The sequence below is a fragment of the Calonectris borealis genome, chromosome 3, assembly GCF_964195595.1.
Source record: "Calonectris borealis chromosome 3, bCalBor7.hap1.2, whole genome shotgun sequence".
Classification (NCBI taxonomy): Eukaryota; Metazoa; Chordata; class Aves; order Procellariiformes; family Procellariidae; genus Calonectris; species Calonectris borealis.
In genome coordinates, this window is record NC_134314.1 from 121,290,912 (window position 1) to 121,307,525 (window position 16,614).

The following is a 16,614-nucleotide window of genomic DNA, read 5'->3' on the forward strand; positions in this document are numbered from 1 at the left end:
TAAGTATTTTCCACAGAAAGCAGTAATAAACTCACTCACAGATGTCATGATTGAGAATGACCGATTCCCTCAGCTATTAACATTGACTTTTCTGATTAATAAGTGGGGACTATATATAAATTAGTCTGGGGCTTTACACACAAGTGTAATTGCATCAACTGTAAATTAACTTGAGAAACCTTTGGTTAACATCACAATCTGCTCACACTAAAGATGAAAACCAAATTAACAACAATTTGTTAGCACTATTGGTTCTATTCCTGGAGGAAATTACAACAGTCTAAGTTACATAGGCAGATGCCAGATGACTCCATGCAAGGAGATTTTAATAGAAGTTTTCAGTTTCCCTATCTGTACACTGGAGAAAAAACATTTAAAACATGCTTACAAAACATGCTACTAGACATCAGACTCACTAAGAAGCTCCCAGCATAAGCAACCATTTGTGTTTAGCTCAGTTTGGAAAAAAAAAACCACACACAACAAAAAACCCACTAAATCAACGTTAATAAATGCAAACATCCCATGCAAAAATCCTATAAGCAACTTAAGGGCAGATTTTACGTTTTGTTGATTCCACTTTCAGTAGCAGGAACATTTGAGTTAAGGGACCTATTTTTATAGTGAATGAAAAACTGAAGAATAATTTCAAATAAGCTCCAGAGTAAGAACTACTGGTCACTGTAAAATAAAAAGGGGGAGAGTAAGTATACACACAATACTAGTTCAAGCCCAGCGACTGACTCAAATACCTTCGTAATATTCAGACAGGCCACTTCTGAAGTAATTTCTACTTCAGAAGCTACAAGATGGAAATTTTGTGTGATAAATTAAGTTGCCAAATGAAATGGATTAGCAATCAGTGAAATTGCCTGATGTCAGATCTGTTCCAGATTAGAATCCATCCTTTTTCCCCACCTGTTCATTAAGCACCAAGTTCAAGGCAACTGCAGTGACTGATTGCGCATTAACAAGCTGTTTATGTGGAAAGGCATAGTTCAGCCACTATCTATACTTACACACTCGTTTAAGCATAATTCACTGATAATATATTCAGTTCCCAGCTTCAATACATAGTACTTCTACCTTGATGTGTAATTTAGGACTTGAGAAAAATGGGATGCCTCAAAATTAAACAATCGGATTATACTTCAAGGTCAAGGCCAGGAAAAGAAGAGTCCAGAAGAAAATCTGCTGCTATCTCCAGTAAAGAAAACCAGAGAAAGATATTGCTGTTACGCTAAAATACTTAAACACGGTTGTGAAGAAAGAAGCCTGAGGGAGGAAAGGCATATTTCATTAGGGAAAGTAGAGACTTAATAGTAAAACGGCTATTCCATCCTCTAAGTCAAGTCATGCAGAGGCTCCAGTCAAAAAACAGTCCTGCAACAAGCAAAGCAAACATGGCATATTCGAAACATTTTTCGGTTCCACACATTTCCAGTACCAGGACAGGAAGGTACGGCAGGACAAGCGTTTCAAACTCTTACAAATTTGTTAAAAAGACTCAGATGTAATTCACTCCCTGTAAAACACCCTCACCTCTTAAAGCAACTAAGAGATCCTCCCCTCTGCATACCTTCACTCAGCTGGCCCTGCAGAATATGCCAAGGAAACTAAGAAACCCGTGCAGCGTGTCTGCCAAACCAGCATCCCCAGCTGAAGTGACTCACTGCAGATATGCAGACGGTTTCCTGTAGAGGAAACCTCTTCCTGAGCAGTATCAAGTTCAGTAACTAAGTTCCAGCATCGGAGGTTAGGAAAAAAAGGACATAAAAAGTTTTTTTACTTATTTTCTTCACTAACTCTTTTCACTATTTATCAGTGTAAGGTTTTACTTCCCATTTGTTTTCCCATATGGAAAAAATACTCCCTTTAAAAAGTGATAGTCTCTCCCCAAATTTGGGAAGATTAGAGATGATTCCAGCACTCAAGTACAGTTTAAAGGGAGCCACCTAGTTGCTAGAACTGTAGCAACCGTCTAATTGCTAATTTAGAAGTAACACTATAGACTTATTACCAGAAATATTTGCTTGAATAGAACTGATCACCTTCCTTTTTCCTGTAGATTAAAGGTTTCTGTTCTCAGTACCATACTTTTGTACACATACCCAAGAGTATTTTTCAAAGCTAAGAAGAAGTAACATTTCTTCTAGTGTTCTGCAAGTCATCCTCTTCCCCCCAGTCAAATAAAAATAAGGATAATCCTTTTTTCCCCCCGCATAATTGTTTCCCCTCAATCTTGCTCCTAGTAAAAACTCACTCACAAGCACATAAGTACATGCCTTCTTATCTTAGAACTGGGACAGCAAGATTTATTGACAGGCAAGAAGTGAATGAATACCTGAGGTCTATAGTGATGAACTGCTGCTTAAGGTGTATCAAGTACATAGACATACACATCACACCCACCTTGAAAAATGCAACTCCTTTATCCACTTCAGATTTAAAAGTTTCTGCGTATGATATAAATAGCAACATATTTTTCCCTATAGTTATTAAAAATGCAGAGGAAATTCAGTATTTACTGCTTAGCTGATACTACGAATATTGCACAATTTATTTCTCAAACCTTACTGAGGCTTTTACTGCCTGTTTCTGGCTTTGGGTTTGGCTGCTCTATAAAAACAACATACTTGAAGACGCCTAAAAGTGAGCAGAATAAGCTCCATGACTGGTGGACCAATCCTTTTTGTTTTTCCAATAGGCCCTGGAAACTTCAGTCAGGACCTACCACCATCAGACCCACCTAAGCCAGGAGACCATCATGTCAGACCATCCAGACTTTAAATAAGCAGAGGCAGCAGGCAAGCAGACTCAGAGGGAAACTTTTTTTTCCCTGTAAGTCACAACTCAGGACATACACCACTTATTTTGGACTGCAGCTAAATTAACCGCCAGGGGAAAGACTTGCTCCCTAAATCCGTATCATACCTTGGAGAAAGCAGCTCAAAAACATTAAGGTAGTGGGAGCTGGCAAGACGGTAGGGGTGGTATCACACATTTTGTGGCTTTAGTGTTCTAATATTATCTGAAACTTTTTTCCTCGCATAGCCCATTTGGTCTACAGAAATGCTTTCTACCAGGAGATGCCTGCAGTACAAACAAAACATGTGTTAAAAGAGCTGAGAGGAAAGAGGCAGAGGGACTAAACCCCCTCTACCTCCCCTAATCACACACACACACACACCCCTGAGCTCAGTTCCCACAGGTTATTTGCAATTCAGCTAATTGTGGGTATCTGGCTTCCAGGTGCTTGAAGCACTTTCGGCATCAGGGTGAAGCGACATCCAGGAATATTTAATTTGTTAAAAAGGGCAGTTATCATGGATTTACACAGTAAGTACATGCCTCAGGGAGAGCCTGTTCGCATTCTTAAGGCTTACTACCGAAACAGCAGAAAAGGATATTGGAGTAAAAATAATGTTTTTGTACAAATCTTACCCGAATCCTTAAAAAAAAAAAAAAAAAAGGAGGAAGGAAATTAGCATAACAGGACACCTCAGGCAAAACATCAAGTTAAACTAATACCTGTGTGCAATGCAATCAGTAGCAAGGAAGTTTTAGGGAACCATTCTGGAAGGATAACACATTTACAGGGTAGATAACCATCATCAATTTTAGCAAAATGGTATATCAGCTCCCTTTTTCAGCTGCCTTCTCCGTCACACTGCATCTCAGGTTAACTCTCGCTCTCTTCAGAAGCCAGAAAGTAGATCCCCACGCCGATCACAAATTATTTCAAAGTGGCTGGTTTGATACGGTTGTTTTGACAATGAGCAAAGACACAAACTTTTACTTCCATTGCTTCCCTAGTTGTCCTCTTTTAGCATAAAATATTTGTAGAACATTTTTGGAAAGTAACATTCAGTTTGTCTGTTGAAGTCTAGGAGAAGAGGGGATCCTTTTGTAGCAGTGCTGCTGTCAGTGACATCTTGGTATTTAGCTACATAAGATCACCACTAACACCTTTGTTAGCCTAACAAAAGAATTCAGTTACCACTTTAACTGTCTCATTTATATGCGAGAAAGTCAAAGGGGAAACAGAATTCAGAGCATAAGGTAAGCTACTAAATTTAACAGAAGTGTTTGCATAGTATAGCTCAGAAATAAACCTGGCCGTACTCCAAAGAGTCACGCTGTTATCTGGATACCCAAAGGAGGGCACCACAGTATTAAGCCAGCGCTGTAGGCAAGTACTGCACATATTCTCACATCCTTGTTTCGTCAAGTAAATCCATTTAAATCCATTTGTGTCTCATTTACCCCTCACAGGCAGGTATTAGAAAATACAAATTTTTTTGCTAATGTGTTTGTATCCAAATCTGGAGACAATTTGAACCACCTGGCACCCTTCCACAGCCCCAGAATTTGCCATACTATTCCCTTTACTGAAGGCATATTTTGTTGTTTGCGTAAGTCAATGTAAATTAAAATTCAAACTGTAAGCATCTTCCCGTTGCTTTCATTTGTATATGACTTGCTGTATGTTAAACTATTTATTACAGGAGGTAGTTAATGGAATTCCTAAATTCAGAGAGAAAATCTCAAGGGGGTCTCTTCACAGCTGCATGCCCTGGGTTTGGGAGGGTGTCAGTCATTAATATTCGGGGTAGCCAAAAGGTTTCAAGTATGAAAAGAACTTGCACAGATTTACCACTAAAAAGTCTGTCCCCTATTCCGTGTTCAGCGGGCTGCATTTTATGCAACTTACAGACAGAAGCTGGTACTGTGGGGATTGCGTTAGTTACGCCATAAGAACGTCTGCAAGATTGAGCTTTCCAAAGGAGAAACAGGACGTGACTACTTTTTGCTTTATCTCTTTGAGGCTTGGATAATTCTAATTGCAAAAGGAAAAACAATGGAGTTATTTGCAAAAGCATCACAGAGTGCAGAAACATGCTTTTAGATATCATCCAAAAGACACTACAATTTCACTGAGACGTTTTTGTTTGATTTTTAAAAAAAAAAATCTCAGTGCAACAACTGGATTTTTTGTATAAATAATATAGATCTTGAACCAAAACATCCTCCACAATCAGTTTAAAAGGTTTAACTTCGAAAGAAAAAAAAAAGTAACACTGAAACCATGAACAAATCAAAGGCTTACACTTAAAATTTAATTACTGCATTGACATATAGAGAATATTTGATTTTTTAAGGTAACTATAGGTTAGTATTTTAATCTAAGCATTTTAACAATTCATAATAGTTAATATATTATGCACTTTAGGAACTATAAAAGATTACAGAAGAAAAGGCTAGAAGAATCTCCAAAAACGATCCGTACCAGTGTCCTGACCTAGGACTGCTGCTACATATCAGCCTGATACCGTGGAGTATCCCTGCCAACAGCTAATCTGAATCTCTCATTAAGCCTAAATCCAACTTCTCTTTAACTTACTTACAGAAAACATCAGTAGAAACAACTTCTTTCATTTTGCCAATAGCCTTCTAGATACTTGAAGAGTCTCACGTCCCTCTTCAGGTCTTTCAACCTCAGTTTTACAGTATAGTTTTCAGTGGTCTTTAATCCTTTTTCTCAAAATAACATATGAATATGTGTTGATTTTAACTGGGCTCTATTTTTTGTTTCTACTCAGATAAATGCATTCCTTACCAGGATGGCAGGCAAGTTTACAGGTAGATAATTTCGTCGGCAGCCTGGGATTTAGGGTTTTGGACATTTCAAGAGCAAGGGAGAAAAAACCTTTAAATCAAGAAAAGGAAAGTATTCCCATTCTGAAGCTAATCTGCAACCAGTTCCAGCCTGTAATTCAAGGGAGACCTATGAACAAAGAGAATCTACATATAAATCGAGAGAAGTATGCTAATATTGACTTACTGTAGAGTAATAAAGTAAGGAAGTCAGTGAGAGCACTACTGGAAATGTCATCTTAAAAGAATTGGGGGCGGGGGAATTTAAAGATTAAAGCTTCAGAGGCTTTGCCAACACAGCGAGGAGAGGATTGTGTACTACATGGATGCTACCATATTGTTTGTCTGTAATTTGGAAAGGCTTTTGTGCATCAGTAAACTAGAAGATTTTAATTAAAAACTTTTGCATGGAAATACCATCCCCATTACTTGTTGGAGTGAAAAAATGCATTTTGAGATAACTAAGGATTCTAGCTGTACTCCATAAAAACCAGTAGCATGTCTCCACTGTAAAGTGGCGAGTTAAGCAGAGAGAAACAACATCAAAAAATCCAAAAGAGTCTGTTTACTAACTGCCACACTGTGTTAGCAAACATTTCTGTACTCTTTACAGACCTGAGCCAGTACCTCCACTCAGCTTTTCAGTGTGGTAAGCCAAAACATCAGGTTTGGCCAGTACAACCTTGGGAATCTCTGCACTTTATTCCATCACAGAGAAGATACTGCAGTATGTTTTCTTCCAATAAATGAATAATACCAAAAATTAGTTCTTGAAAATGAATCAATACTACTAACAATTAAGGACACTGCCAACTAAATACTAGGGGGAATAGAATTTCTAGCCTCACGACACACAAACCATATTCTTTTCAGGGTGGGGAGTGCAGGCAAGATTTGGCTGGAGTGTGTGCGTAGGGGAAAACGTTCGCATAGTCTTTCCCCAACCAGCCAAATTAGTTTATTATAACCCAACGCACAAAGAAATTAATTGCGTAGACATTTCCTCCCCTCCTCTTTTGTCACAAGAGGATGCTATGTGCTGTTCTTCACCTCAGCTGCATACATGGAGACATGGTCACTAAGCAAGAAGAGGTACTAAAACTAAACCCATCCCTGGCAACATTCAAGGTCAGGTTGGACGGGGCTCTGAGCAACCTGATCTAGTTGAAGACGTCCCTGCCCATGGCAGGGGGGTTGGGCTAGATAACCTTTACAGGTTCCTTCCAATCCAAATTATTCTATGATTCTCTTTAGAACTCTGTAGGTCACAATCAAAAATGTGAAAGATATAATCTCCCTACAAGAAAGCAAATGTTCAAGCCACATGAAACAGAAATTCAGTTTTCCTATCAACTTATTTTTAAGGTTTTCACATTACCTAGCTCACAAACAGCTTGATTTATAAAAACAGACTGGAATGTACTGCAGTTGCTTAGTATCAAAATTCAGCCTTGTACCGTATCAAGTGTGAAGTCTCAACTACTCAAGTTAAGTCAAAAGACAGATATAAGATCATTATTTTTTTCTTGGTGACCATGCTATTAAAGTTTCACAATAATCCTTGTCACAGTAAAGGCACAGAGGATGAACAGATGCAGTACAGAGAACTTGGGAAAAAACAGGTAGTTTCCAGCAGACGTCCACAGAACATACCAATTTTACGCAACTTTTCGAAGTTCAAACTTGTAACGTGGCGCTATAAAGGATTTTCAAGAGATAACAATGTAAAACATTTAACCACCTACCAGCATTAACGATGGCATCAACCTCAAGCAGTGTAATGTCACCTCTATAGAGAGAAACTTTCTCACTCAGACTTTTCTTCCCTTGCAGATCTTCTTTAGCATTTTCACCTACAAACCAAGAAAGCAGAAAAATCAGATTACAAACGTGGATCCAAGATCACTATTTACAACTCCAGAGCAGGTATCAGCAGTTCTAGTTACACCATTGCTGCCAGTCTGCAGCATCTTTCAGTTTCGCCTCAAGAGGGCGCCGGTAACCCACAAAGATACCAGCATTTCCCTAAAATCATATTATTTGCTTTTTATTTGTTTTCAAATACAAGCTACTACGAAGCACTGATTTCTTGCCCGCATACCATTTGATTAAAAAAACTGTATAAACACAGATATTTTTTGGAGCTAGATCCATCAAATAATTTTCTTTGGCAACCACAAGGGTGCAAATTACAAAAAAAATGAAGTATTAGTTAAGATAATCCTCCTACTGAAGCACTAATTAATCCAAACCAGAATTATTCCGAATGCATACAACTACACACAAGCACACCCTTTGCCAACAGCCCCAAAATTCAGACCTAGCCCTGGCAGCAGGTAGTAGGGAGAAGAAAAACCTGAATGAAAACACCAGCAAATTTAAAACTTGGAGCTTTGCCACCTTAAATTGCTCAACTAGAAGGCGGGGTGAAGACACAACATACATTAGCTTTCAAAAAATTTGTTACTCAACAACATTGTAATAGGTCCCTTATTCTGGAAAACTAATTTTAGCAGCACCAATTCACTTTATTTGCATAATACTCAATCTATATAACAGTTCAGTTACCTCAAACACTTCTACAAACATGTATTGGCCAAAAGCTTAACCTAGTCTTGCACTGTAGACATCCACATCGTTAGCAAAGAACTAAGGAGAGAAGGAAAGATTGCTTAATTGATTTTTATTATTATTTTTTAAAATTAATTCTTTCCGACACAAGCCAAGTGTCTCAAGAGGCTTGAGTTCATGTATTGGCCAGAAATAGAACTGAATTCCTAAAGGGACCATTTAAGTGGGAAACAGTTCCCAATCTTCAGAACAAGTGAAATTTATTTGTAAGTAAAAAAAACCTCACGGGAAGATTTAGTGAGAAGGTAGAAGCAGTCCAAAATAAATCTGGCCCTTTAGTTTTTACATCAACCTTCATTTTAATCCATTTCCACCAATGCTCGAATTTGTTAGCATTACAAGCAACCATAAGCAGAAATCATAAAGTTGCATTTATTTTAGATCGTGCTCTTCTAACTTCAGCAAAAATAACTAGTATCGAAAATCATCGTTTATTTCAACCACTCCAAAATAACTAGTCTCACTCCATTCTACTTTAGATCAGCTATCACATGCCTAGTGCAAAATCCATGCCACCTCCAGCAAAAGGTATGTTGCCACTAGCAACATTAGCATAAAGGTAGTCTTGTATTCAAGTGTGTGTATTCAGGAGTTTAATTTTTGTATTTGGCTCTTAAAGCGACTATTCCATTGCCACCAGATCATCCTCGGCGTCTTAACCAAAGCAAAGAGTGTTTCTGTGGAAAGGTATCAAGTTTTTGTTATCATAGTAAGACTTGTATCACTCTAACCTAAAAGTTATACTGTTCATCCATTTTTCTACAGAAAATAACCACTGCAGTTAGCTGTTGAGTTGTATTAGAATAAAAATCAGCCTCTGTGACCGGTTTACAGAGTCTGATTTATTATCTGCTTTCACATTAACTGCATTCTGCCAGCAAGTAGGACAGTTGTTTTCCCCATCCCTCCCCTGTGAGCATCGTACTGGAGCTCTGCCAAATTTAAAACGCACACCGTCATCCTCCCCCCTCCACCTTCTGCCCGAGTTACTGCAACACTAGTTAACATCAAATCGAAATGCGTCGAATTCTCCAAACTAACACCATTTAAATTTAATTAGAAAGTACAGTTTGGATACTACAGTATTTGTGCCAATACGATACAAAAACAAATCTTAAACAATCCACCAGAAAGAGCCATCAAGACAACAGATACCACACAATAAAAAAGCTAATTCTCATTATCACTAATTTCTGAGTCAGAGGGAAAGCAGAGATGTCCCTCAGTCAATTCACCAGCAAGGTCATCTAACTCTTTCCGTAGGGTGCCACACAACACAATGTTGTGCACCCTGGCACCGCCTCCCGATTTTCTACCCTCCACAGCCTTCACAAATTTGCCTCTAGTTCTCATTCTTTGCAAGTACTGAATATATTTAAGCGTGGTTTTCCTGAGACTCCTTCCCCAAAGAAAAGTATTAGTAAATTCACTGCCTCATGAGGAAAAAAAAACCACCAAACACCACTCCTATATGATCTACCACGTCCTCTTCGGCAAGTCCCTTACTTGCCTGCCCCACAGTTCTTGGAAGAGCCCTGATGACCGCTGTCTTTAATACAGTTCAGCAAGTAAAAACATATGTGCCTTGTACATCTTTCATAGATTACCCTCATTTCTTTCAATAAAGGTCTGATTTAACACAGGATTTGAGCTTGCACTTACTTTATTTCGTTCCGGTTGTTACAGAAGGATGTTCAACACGGACGGAAGTCGTGGAGAGCCAAGTCTTGTTCGCAAAGACACTCAACGAGTCTACTCTGCTGCTGATTACAAAAGTAATCCCAATATCATACAAATAGTTGTAGGAGATACAACTGTTTTTCTTTTGCCATCTGTTACATCTCTGGGGCTAGCAGACAACATTTCCTAACAAAGTCAAAACTGATATCTGATTTGGGATATTTTCTTCTCCTGTAATCAATTTAGTCATCTTGGCAGGGACAGCGAAGTCATTCCTGGCCGTTACAAATAACTCGCCTCCCACCTTTCTCTCCCATCTCTTCCTTCACCACACACATTTTTGTCCACTTCTCAGATTAAAAAAACCTGCACTCATTTACTTCCAAGTCTCTTCCCAAGGCAATGATGAATCTCAGATATGTGAATAAGTATGGTAAGTCCTCAAACATGCCCAAGAAACTCAAATGCTATAGGTATTATCCTGTAATTCATGGTACCGTAACTCAGCAAGGACAAACCAGCAATTCCAGGGCATTGCTTACTTCGCAGAGGACGCACACCATGTGTACATACTAGTGCATTAATAAAAATCCTAGCAGTGACAGATGTATCTTGCACTTGTAGTGTAGTAGGAGTATTTCTTGCTCTCAGTGAAACAGCTTTACATACATCCTCAAGAAATAAATCCTCTGAAGTGGTTGCTATGTAACCTAGTCTTCAATACAAGATACAAAACAGGAGTTGAGTCCCTAGACTCAAAGGCATAAGTTTTTAGAGATAAGAAAGCCTGCTTGCCAAGCAAATCAAACTTTCGAGTGTGTCCACATTGGTTGTCCAGAATGCACCTTAAAGGCAGAACAGCTGGAAAGCTAGAAAAATTCAGATATATTCTAGTCCAAAAAAGAAAAAAAAAAGAAAAAAGAAAAAACCAACACCCCAAAAAACCCCACACCCCAAAAAACCCCACCAACTAAACCCACACTACATCACGGCTATGACAAAGTCCACCTCAGTTTTAGATGGGGACATCACAGATTCCAAGACAAGAAAATATTTTGTTTGGTCTGTGGCTGCGAATATGAGAAGTTTTCAAGACAAAGAAGCACGCAGAGTAACAGACTGAATTTTCTAAAGTACCTGCACAGGAATCCCAGCATAGCTACAGTAAAATTTAAGAGGCACTAGAAGATGTTTAAGATCATCCAGCTGGGCAGCAAAGACCGCCTAGGAAGAAAGGCTCCCTCCCTGCTGGAAGAACTGCTCCCATCTCCTCCTCGCCACAGCTCTCCTGGCTCACCAGCAAAAGACAACACGTAGTGAGCATCTGTGTAGGAAGCCTGGATGCCTTCAGATCACTGATTTTAATCAAGCCATTGTTAGCAAAATGCTAAAATAGCTGTTGAAATAGGACTGTGGCAGTCTCAAGTATGAGCAATAGCTTCTGCTTTTTGGGGGGTTTTATGCTTGTATACCCCCAAGGAGACCATTTCTGGGGCTTTCCTTCCCCTCTGGAATACGACTCTGCCCCCACCTCTACCCCATGTCCATGTCCATTGAAAAAGTAAAAATAGAGGCTTTTACTAGGAGACACTCCTAAAAAAAAAAAAAAAAGAAACCCCAAATGACCTCTCACAAAGCAATGATAATCAGCATTAGTTTGGCCACCTTGATTCCCCCCCAACTCTTGCACAGTGCATTTTGTTATTCATTTTTCTTCCTTGATCTCAAAATTTGTGCAAACCGTTATGTATGTTGTGTGAACAGTAGGATTATGAATGGACTCAAACTGTCGTTTGAGCATATTAACATTTCAGGTTTTTCATTGTAATTATGTGTGCCTGTCAAAAGCAAAGAAACTCTTTTTTTTGTTTTGTTTAATGTGAATTTTACAAGGTATGTGCATGTAAAGTCTGGCTATCTGATTTCTGAGACAGTGCAGTCCCAGAGTCTTCATCCCTGATGACTTCCCAGGACCAGTTAATGCCAGCCCTGCCTCTGGAATAAAAGGGCCCTAATTAATTCAAGACCTTGGGCTGCTAAAAGCATCAGCAAACCAATGATCTCCCATACAGGTAGATTTCACAAACATTTAGAGCTTTCAGGTTCAGATGAATACAAAGAATTGACTGGCACATAAAAAAAAACTATTAAGGAGGAGGGTAAATAGAATATTCACAAACTTTTGAAATGCCTTTCTAAATTCCACTCAGCATAATAGAAACTTTATCGTAAAATGACTGTAGGCATAACTACAGTCAGTTCAAGTCTATTCATTTGAAAGAAATTAAGTTAAATTTGCAAAGCGAGACACTGAGGTGTAAAGCAACCCCCCACACACACCAAAAATCTGCATATTCACAAGCAGGTGAGGACCTAACAGAACCCTACAGAAACACCCAACAGAAAAGCAGTAAATAAGACCAAGTTTTGAATTTTTTCCACAAGTGCCAGCTCAGCCTCTCTGCCAGTTTTCTGACCTAAATAATTCTCAAACTTTCCTCCTCTGCCTAACTAACCCTAATTCAGATCTTATCCATCCCTTCTCTGGGGTGATTTTGACAGGAAAAAAATAAGTAAGTCAAGAAACAACATCTGCTAGGGAAATGTAGCAATATACTGAAAAATATCAAATACAGAAAAAGCAAAAATAGAAGCTTTTTTTTTTTAAACTTTAGTATTGCGAACAAGCTTCCTATCAGAAAGCAAAGTCAATGGTCACTAAATCAACTGTGGACCCACACGCACAAAGGATAGAGTCGAACCTGTCACTTCCTTCCCAAAATCTGTTTAGTTTAGGTTGCTTTTAAAGACACACAACAACAGTGGAGACACCACAAACGCTCTAGGTCATCCTCTCCTCTCCCCACCCCAGCCTCAGAAATACATTAGAGTTGAAAATCTTCATCATAAACAGCTGAAAATTTTTGTCCCACCACCGTTTTTCCCTCCAGATCCACTCCATCTTCCATCCCTCTGTCTACACAACCCAACTTCCTTTAGCTTCTTCTCCTAGGTCACACCCTTTGAGCCTTTATCCATGCTCCCAGCACCTCTGAGCTCTTTCTAGCCTCATCCTTCTTGAAGTATGAAGTTCATCAGCTGAGGTCGTAACGCCAAGTAGAGCAAATAGGCAGTCCTATCCCTCAGCTTTACTTAAAACTCCTTCTAGCTCGCATCAAAGCAAAAAGGACCCTTACATCTTACACATACGCAGAAAAACTTACTAGGTTTAGTGAACAAAAACTGCGCTTGGAAAGAAAATGCATTAAGTTCTTCAAAACTAAGAGGAAAAAGGACTTTCAGAACAGCTCACTAGAGGGAGCCCCCATAAAGGGCATGAATATGCTCGGCTGGTGCGACGGAAAAGGACGGCACAAACCTAACGTCATTGTAAAATCAACTCTGAAACTCAGTCACTGCTAAAATATCCAGGATTTTGAAGTCTCGTACACTTTAAAGTATCTTAATTTTTGAAACAGGTCTCAGACATCCAATTGCAGAAATCCCTACAGCAATACCAAAGAGCTTGCAACCAAAGGGAGGAGAAAAACCTATAGCTGAAAGAGCTTCTGGTAAAAACATATTTTTATTTTAAAATTATTTGATAACGAAAGAGTAGAGCACACCCAACGTAGTAAAAACAGTTATTAAAACCCCCTAGTATGAAGCGATATCTATGGCAAAGAAAATGGCTCTTGGCATTCCACGAGCAGAAGCAGGTAAGAGAAGAAATCAAAGAACAAGTGAAAAGGATTTACAGCAGCTAGGCTCACAGGCTTGCAGTATTAAAATGACATTTTGTTTAACAGGTCAGACAACTTAATGTTTTTTTCCTCTCGTTCATAAAAACAGAAGCAACAAACTGAATTGCAAGAAACAAAGCTGAAAATGGGAGAGTTTAATCATTTATAGTCACCTTTAGAATTCACAGCTGAAGGAAGTAAATTAATTCCAAGTTTAAAATAAGTAATAAGTCTGCCCACTATCTCATCCCTGCTACAACAGCTACTAGTAGAAACATGTATCCCCACAAGGATGGCTTCTCTTACAGCAGTCTATAACATGATCTGAAAACAGCGCTGGGAAGAGAACCTGAGCAAGCGACAAGAGTTCCAACATCAACCCCAGACAGGAGCCAGCCCTTACACTCCTAGGACAATCCTCAGCGAAGGCTGGACTGGGACACTGTTCCATATTTCTTGGGCTGCGGAAAAAACAAGGGAGTTGAGCGAGCTTTTGAAGGGCATCTGACCACAGGGAAAGGTACAGCAACCATTCTGCTACATACTCTGTGCACTCTTCCCTTCGGTGCTTTTTTTTTTTTTTTAATGCTTTGTTTTTACAAGTGTCTTGTACAGATTAAAAATGACAAACTATTAGCAATTACTAATCTCACATTTAACGCAGCCTTCCATTCCATTTGTTTCTGCACAGGCTTACAGAGCATTAGAAAAGACAGATTGTAAGATCTGTTACATTACGTGCCTGCTTCTACTCCTACTAACCGTGGATGATTCTACAGGAAAGGCAATTGCTTATCTAAATCAAGATAAGCATTATTTCCATATGTTTCATCACCACAGGGAAAGCATTCACAGATGCACTCTAGCACTTCAGATTTGTAGTACAGATTTGCTCTATCACTTCTTGGACTTAAACGAGATCAGAACCTGAGCACAAGGAAGAAACATCTGTTGCAGACAAATCACTTTCTACCTAGCCAAAAATGCAGCACATCACGCAAGTCAAAGGCACTTGATGATGAACACCAACACCTTCTCCCTGGCTGCACACTCTGCCAATATGCTCTGTTTCAACTAATTACGAAGTGGCATAATTGGATTAGGCGAGGACTATAGCCAAGTCGAAGCTTACGAGGCATACAGATACCACGAATCACAGAAGAAATGAGGCTGGGTGGGATCTCTAGAGATCGTCAAGTCCAACCTCGCTGCTCAAAGCAGGATCACCCACAGCAAATTGCCCAGGGCCCAGCCCCAGTTGGATTTTGAGTATCTCCAAAGACGGAGACTCCACAACCTCTCTGAGCAACCTGTTCCAGTGTTCAGCCACTCTCACAGTATGTGTTTTCTTACGCTCAGAAAGAATTTAGTCTTTCAACTTGTACCCATGGCCTCTTGTCCTGTCACTGTGTATTGCTAAGAGTAGTCTGGAGCTATCTTCTTCACACCCTCCCATCATATGTTTATGATTATTGATCAGATCCCATCTGGGGCATCTTTTCTTCAGGCTAAACCCCAGCTCTCCCAGCCTCTCCTTGCAGGAGAGATGCTCCAGTCCCTTAATCATTTTTGTGGTTCATCTGGTGCATCAACTACACTTCCCGGTTTTGTACTGCTCACAGATTTGCTGAGGTTGCACTCTGCCCCATCTTCCAGGTCAGGAGGTCATGGTATCTCCCATTGAAGGGTTTTCAGGAGATATGAAATATCCCCATCTAAGGATGTGAGCATCACTCGACGTCCACTGGTTAACTGAGGAGCCCACATCCAACAAACCACACCGTAACTGAGTTCAACGGTGCTATAAGACACCCCTCTAAAGCTACTGCAAAAAACCCACAACTAACTCACTTGGTCCAAGTTAAATGTAGTGGTATGGCTACAAGCAGCGCACGAACAGGGTTGTAAATATGACCCTCTACTTCTCAGCCACGATTGAATTGGAGCCATTGAAGAGACCCTGTTACACATTAAAGAGAGAAAGAGCAGTGTACCATGAGAATTGATAAAAAAATAGCCAGTCAGCCCTAACAACCCACACAACGCTCATGCAAAATGCAGTTATTCTTGTGTTACAAGGGTCTTGCATAGTCCTTATAGTGTTATGTTCCAACCTTTTCCTCAGTCTATCCCACACAACTCTGTACGTCCCCCAAAAACAAAATTGAGAGGCAAAAAAAACCCTTTAAGTCTGGGAGCAGAAGTAAGACAGAATGGAGAAGCTTGCCCTTTTTCTGACGTTTTTGCAAAACAAGGTAAAACGTGGTATGGAGTGCAAAAGCACCCAAGACCGAAGTTTGAGAAAGCAATAATAACAAACAAGGAGAACAAGAAAAGGAATACATTCTCGATTCTTATTTGCGATGCAACCTAGTCTGCAGGGACACGCAATTGTCAATTCATAAATCAGTCTTCTCACTTTGGTGGCATGCACAGTGACAGCAAAGACACGACGTAAGTAGGCTGAGGCCCTAGGGTGTTTACTTGGAGGGTCAGCATCCAGCTGTTATGATTGCTATGCTTACTTCTGCTGGCTTGAGATTTCATGATTTAGGGTCCATCGGAACGGCTGCTGGCTTAGCTGTGACCCAGAAGGAGCTGTGCTTTGTGTATTTAAAGAAACTTACTCAATCACTGTCTTGTTTGGTGGGTTTTTTTAATGTGAGCCTTCAGAGGAATTCAACGCTTTGCGACTACACACTGGAATAAAAATGCTGTTGTACAGCGTATTTACTAAGTTCTTGCCCAAGCCCGATTATCAATACCTCAATCTGAGGGAAAGCAAGAATTTCAATACACAGATCCTTCTTCCAGAGCAGCAATGTGCGTTGTACTGAAGTACATTAAATGGTCAACCAAGGTCACATGGAGGCAAGAACTACACTGCATCATCTCTGTCTCA

General features: G+C 39.7%; 1 protein-coding gene across 3 annotated transcripts in view; it reads right to left on the reverse strand.

The window, feature by feature from the left end:
- Positions 1–16,614, reverse strand: part of MACROD2 (mono-ADP ribosylhydrolase 2) — an 888,004-nt gene that overhangs the window by 855,817 nt on the left and 15,573 nt on the right. For all 3 annotated transcript variants that reach the window (XM_075147699.1, XM_075147698.1, XM_075147696.1), the window contains exon 3: positions 7,404–7,511. In XM_075147699.1, coding sequence (XP_075003800.1) covers positions 7,404–7,511 — 108 coding nt within the window. The remainder of the gene's footprint in view (positions 1–7,403; positions 7,512–16,614) is intronic.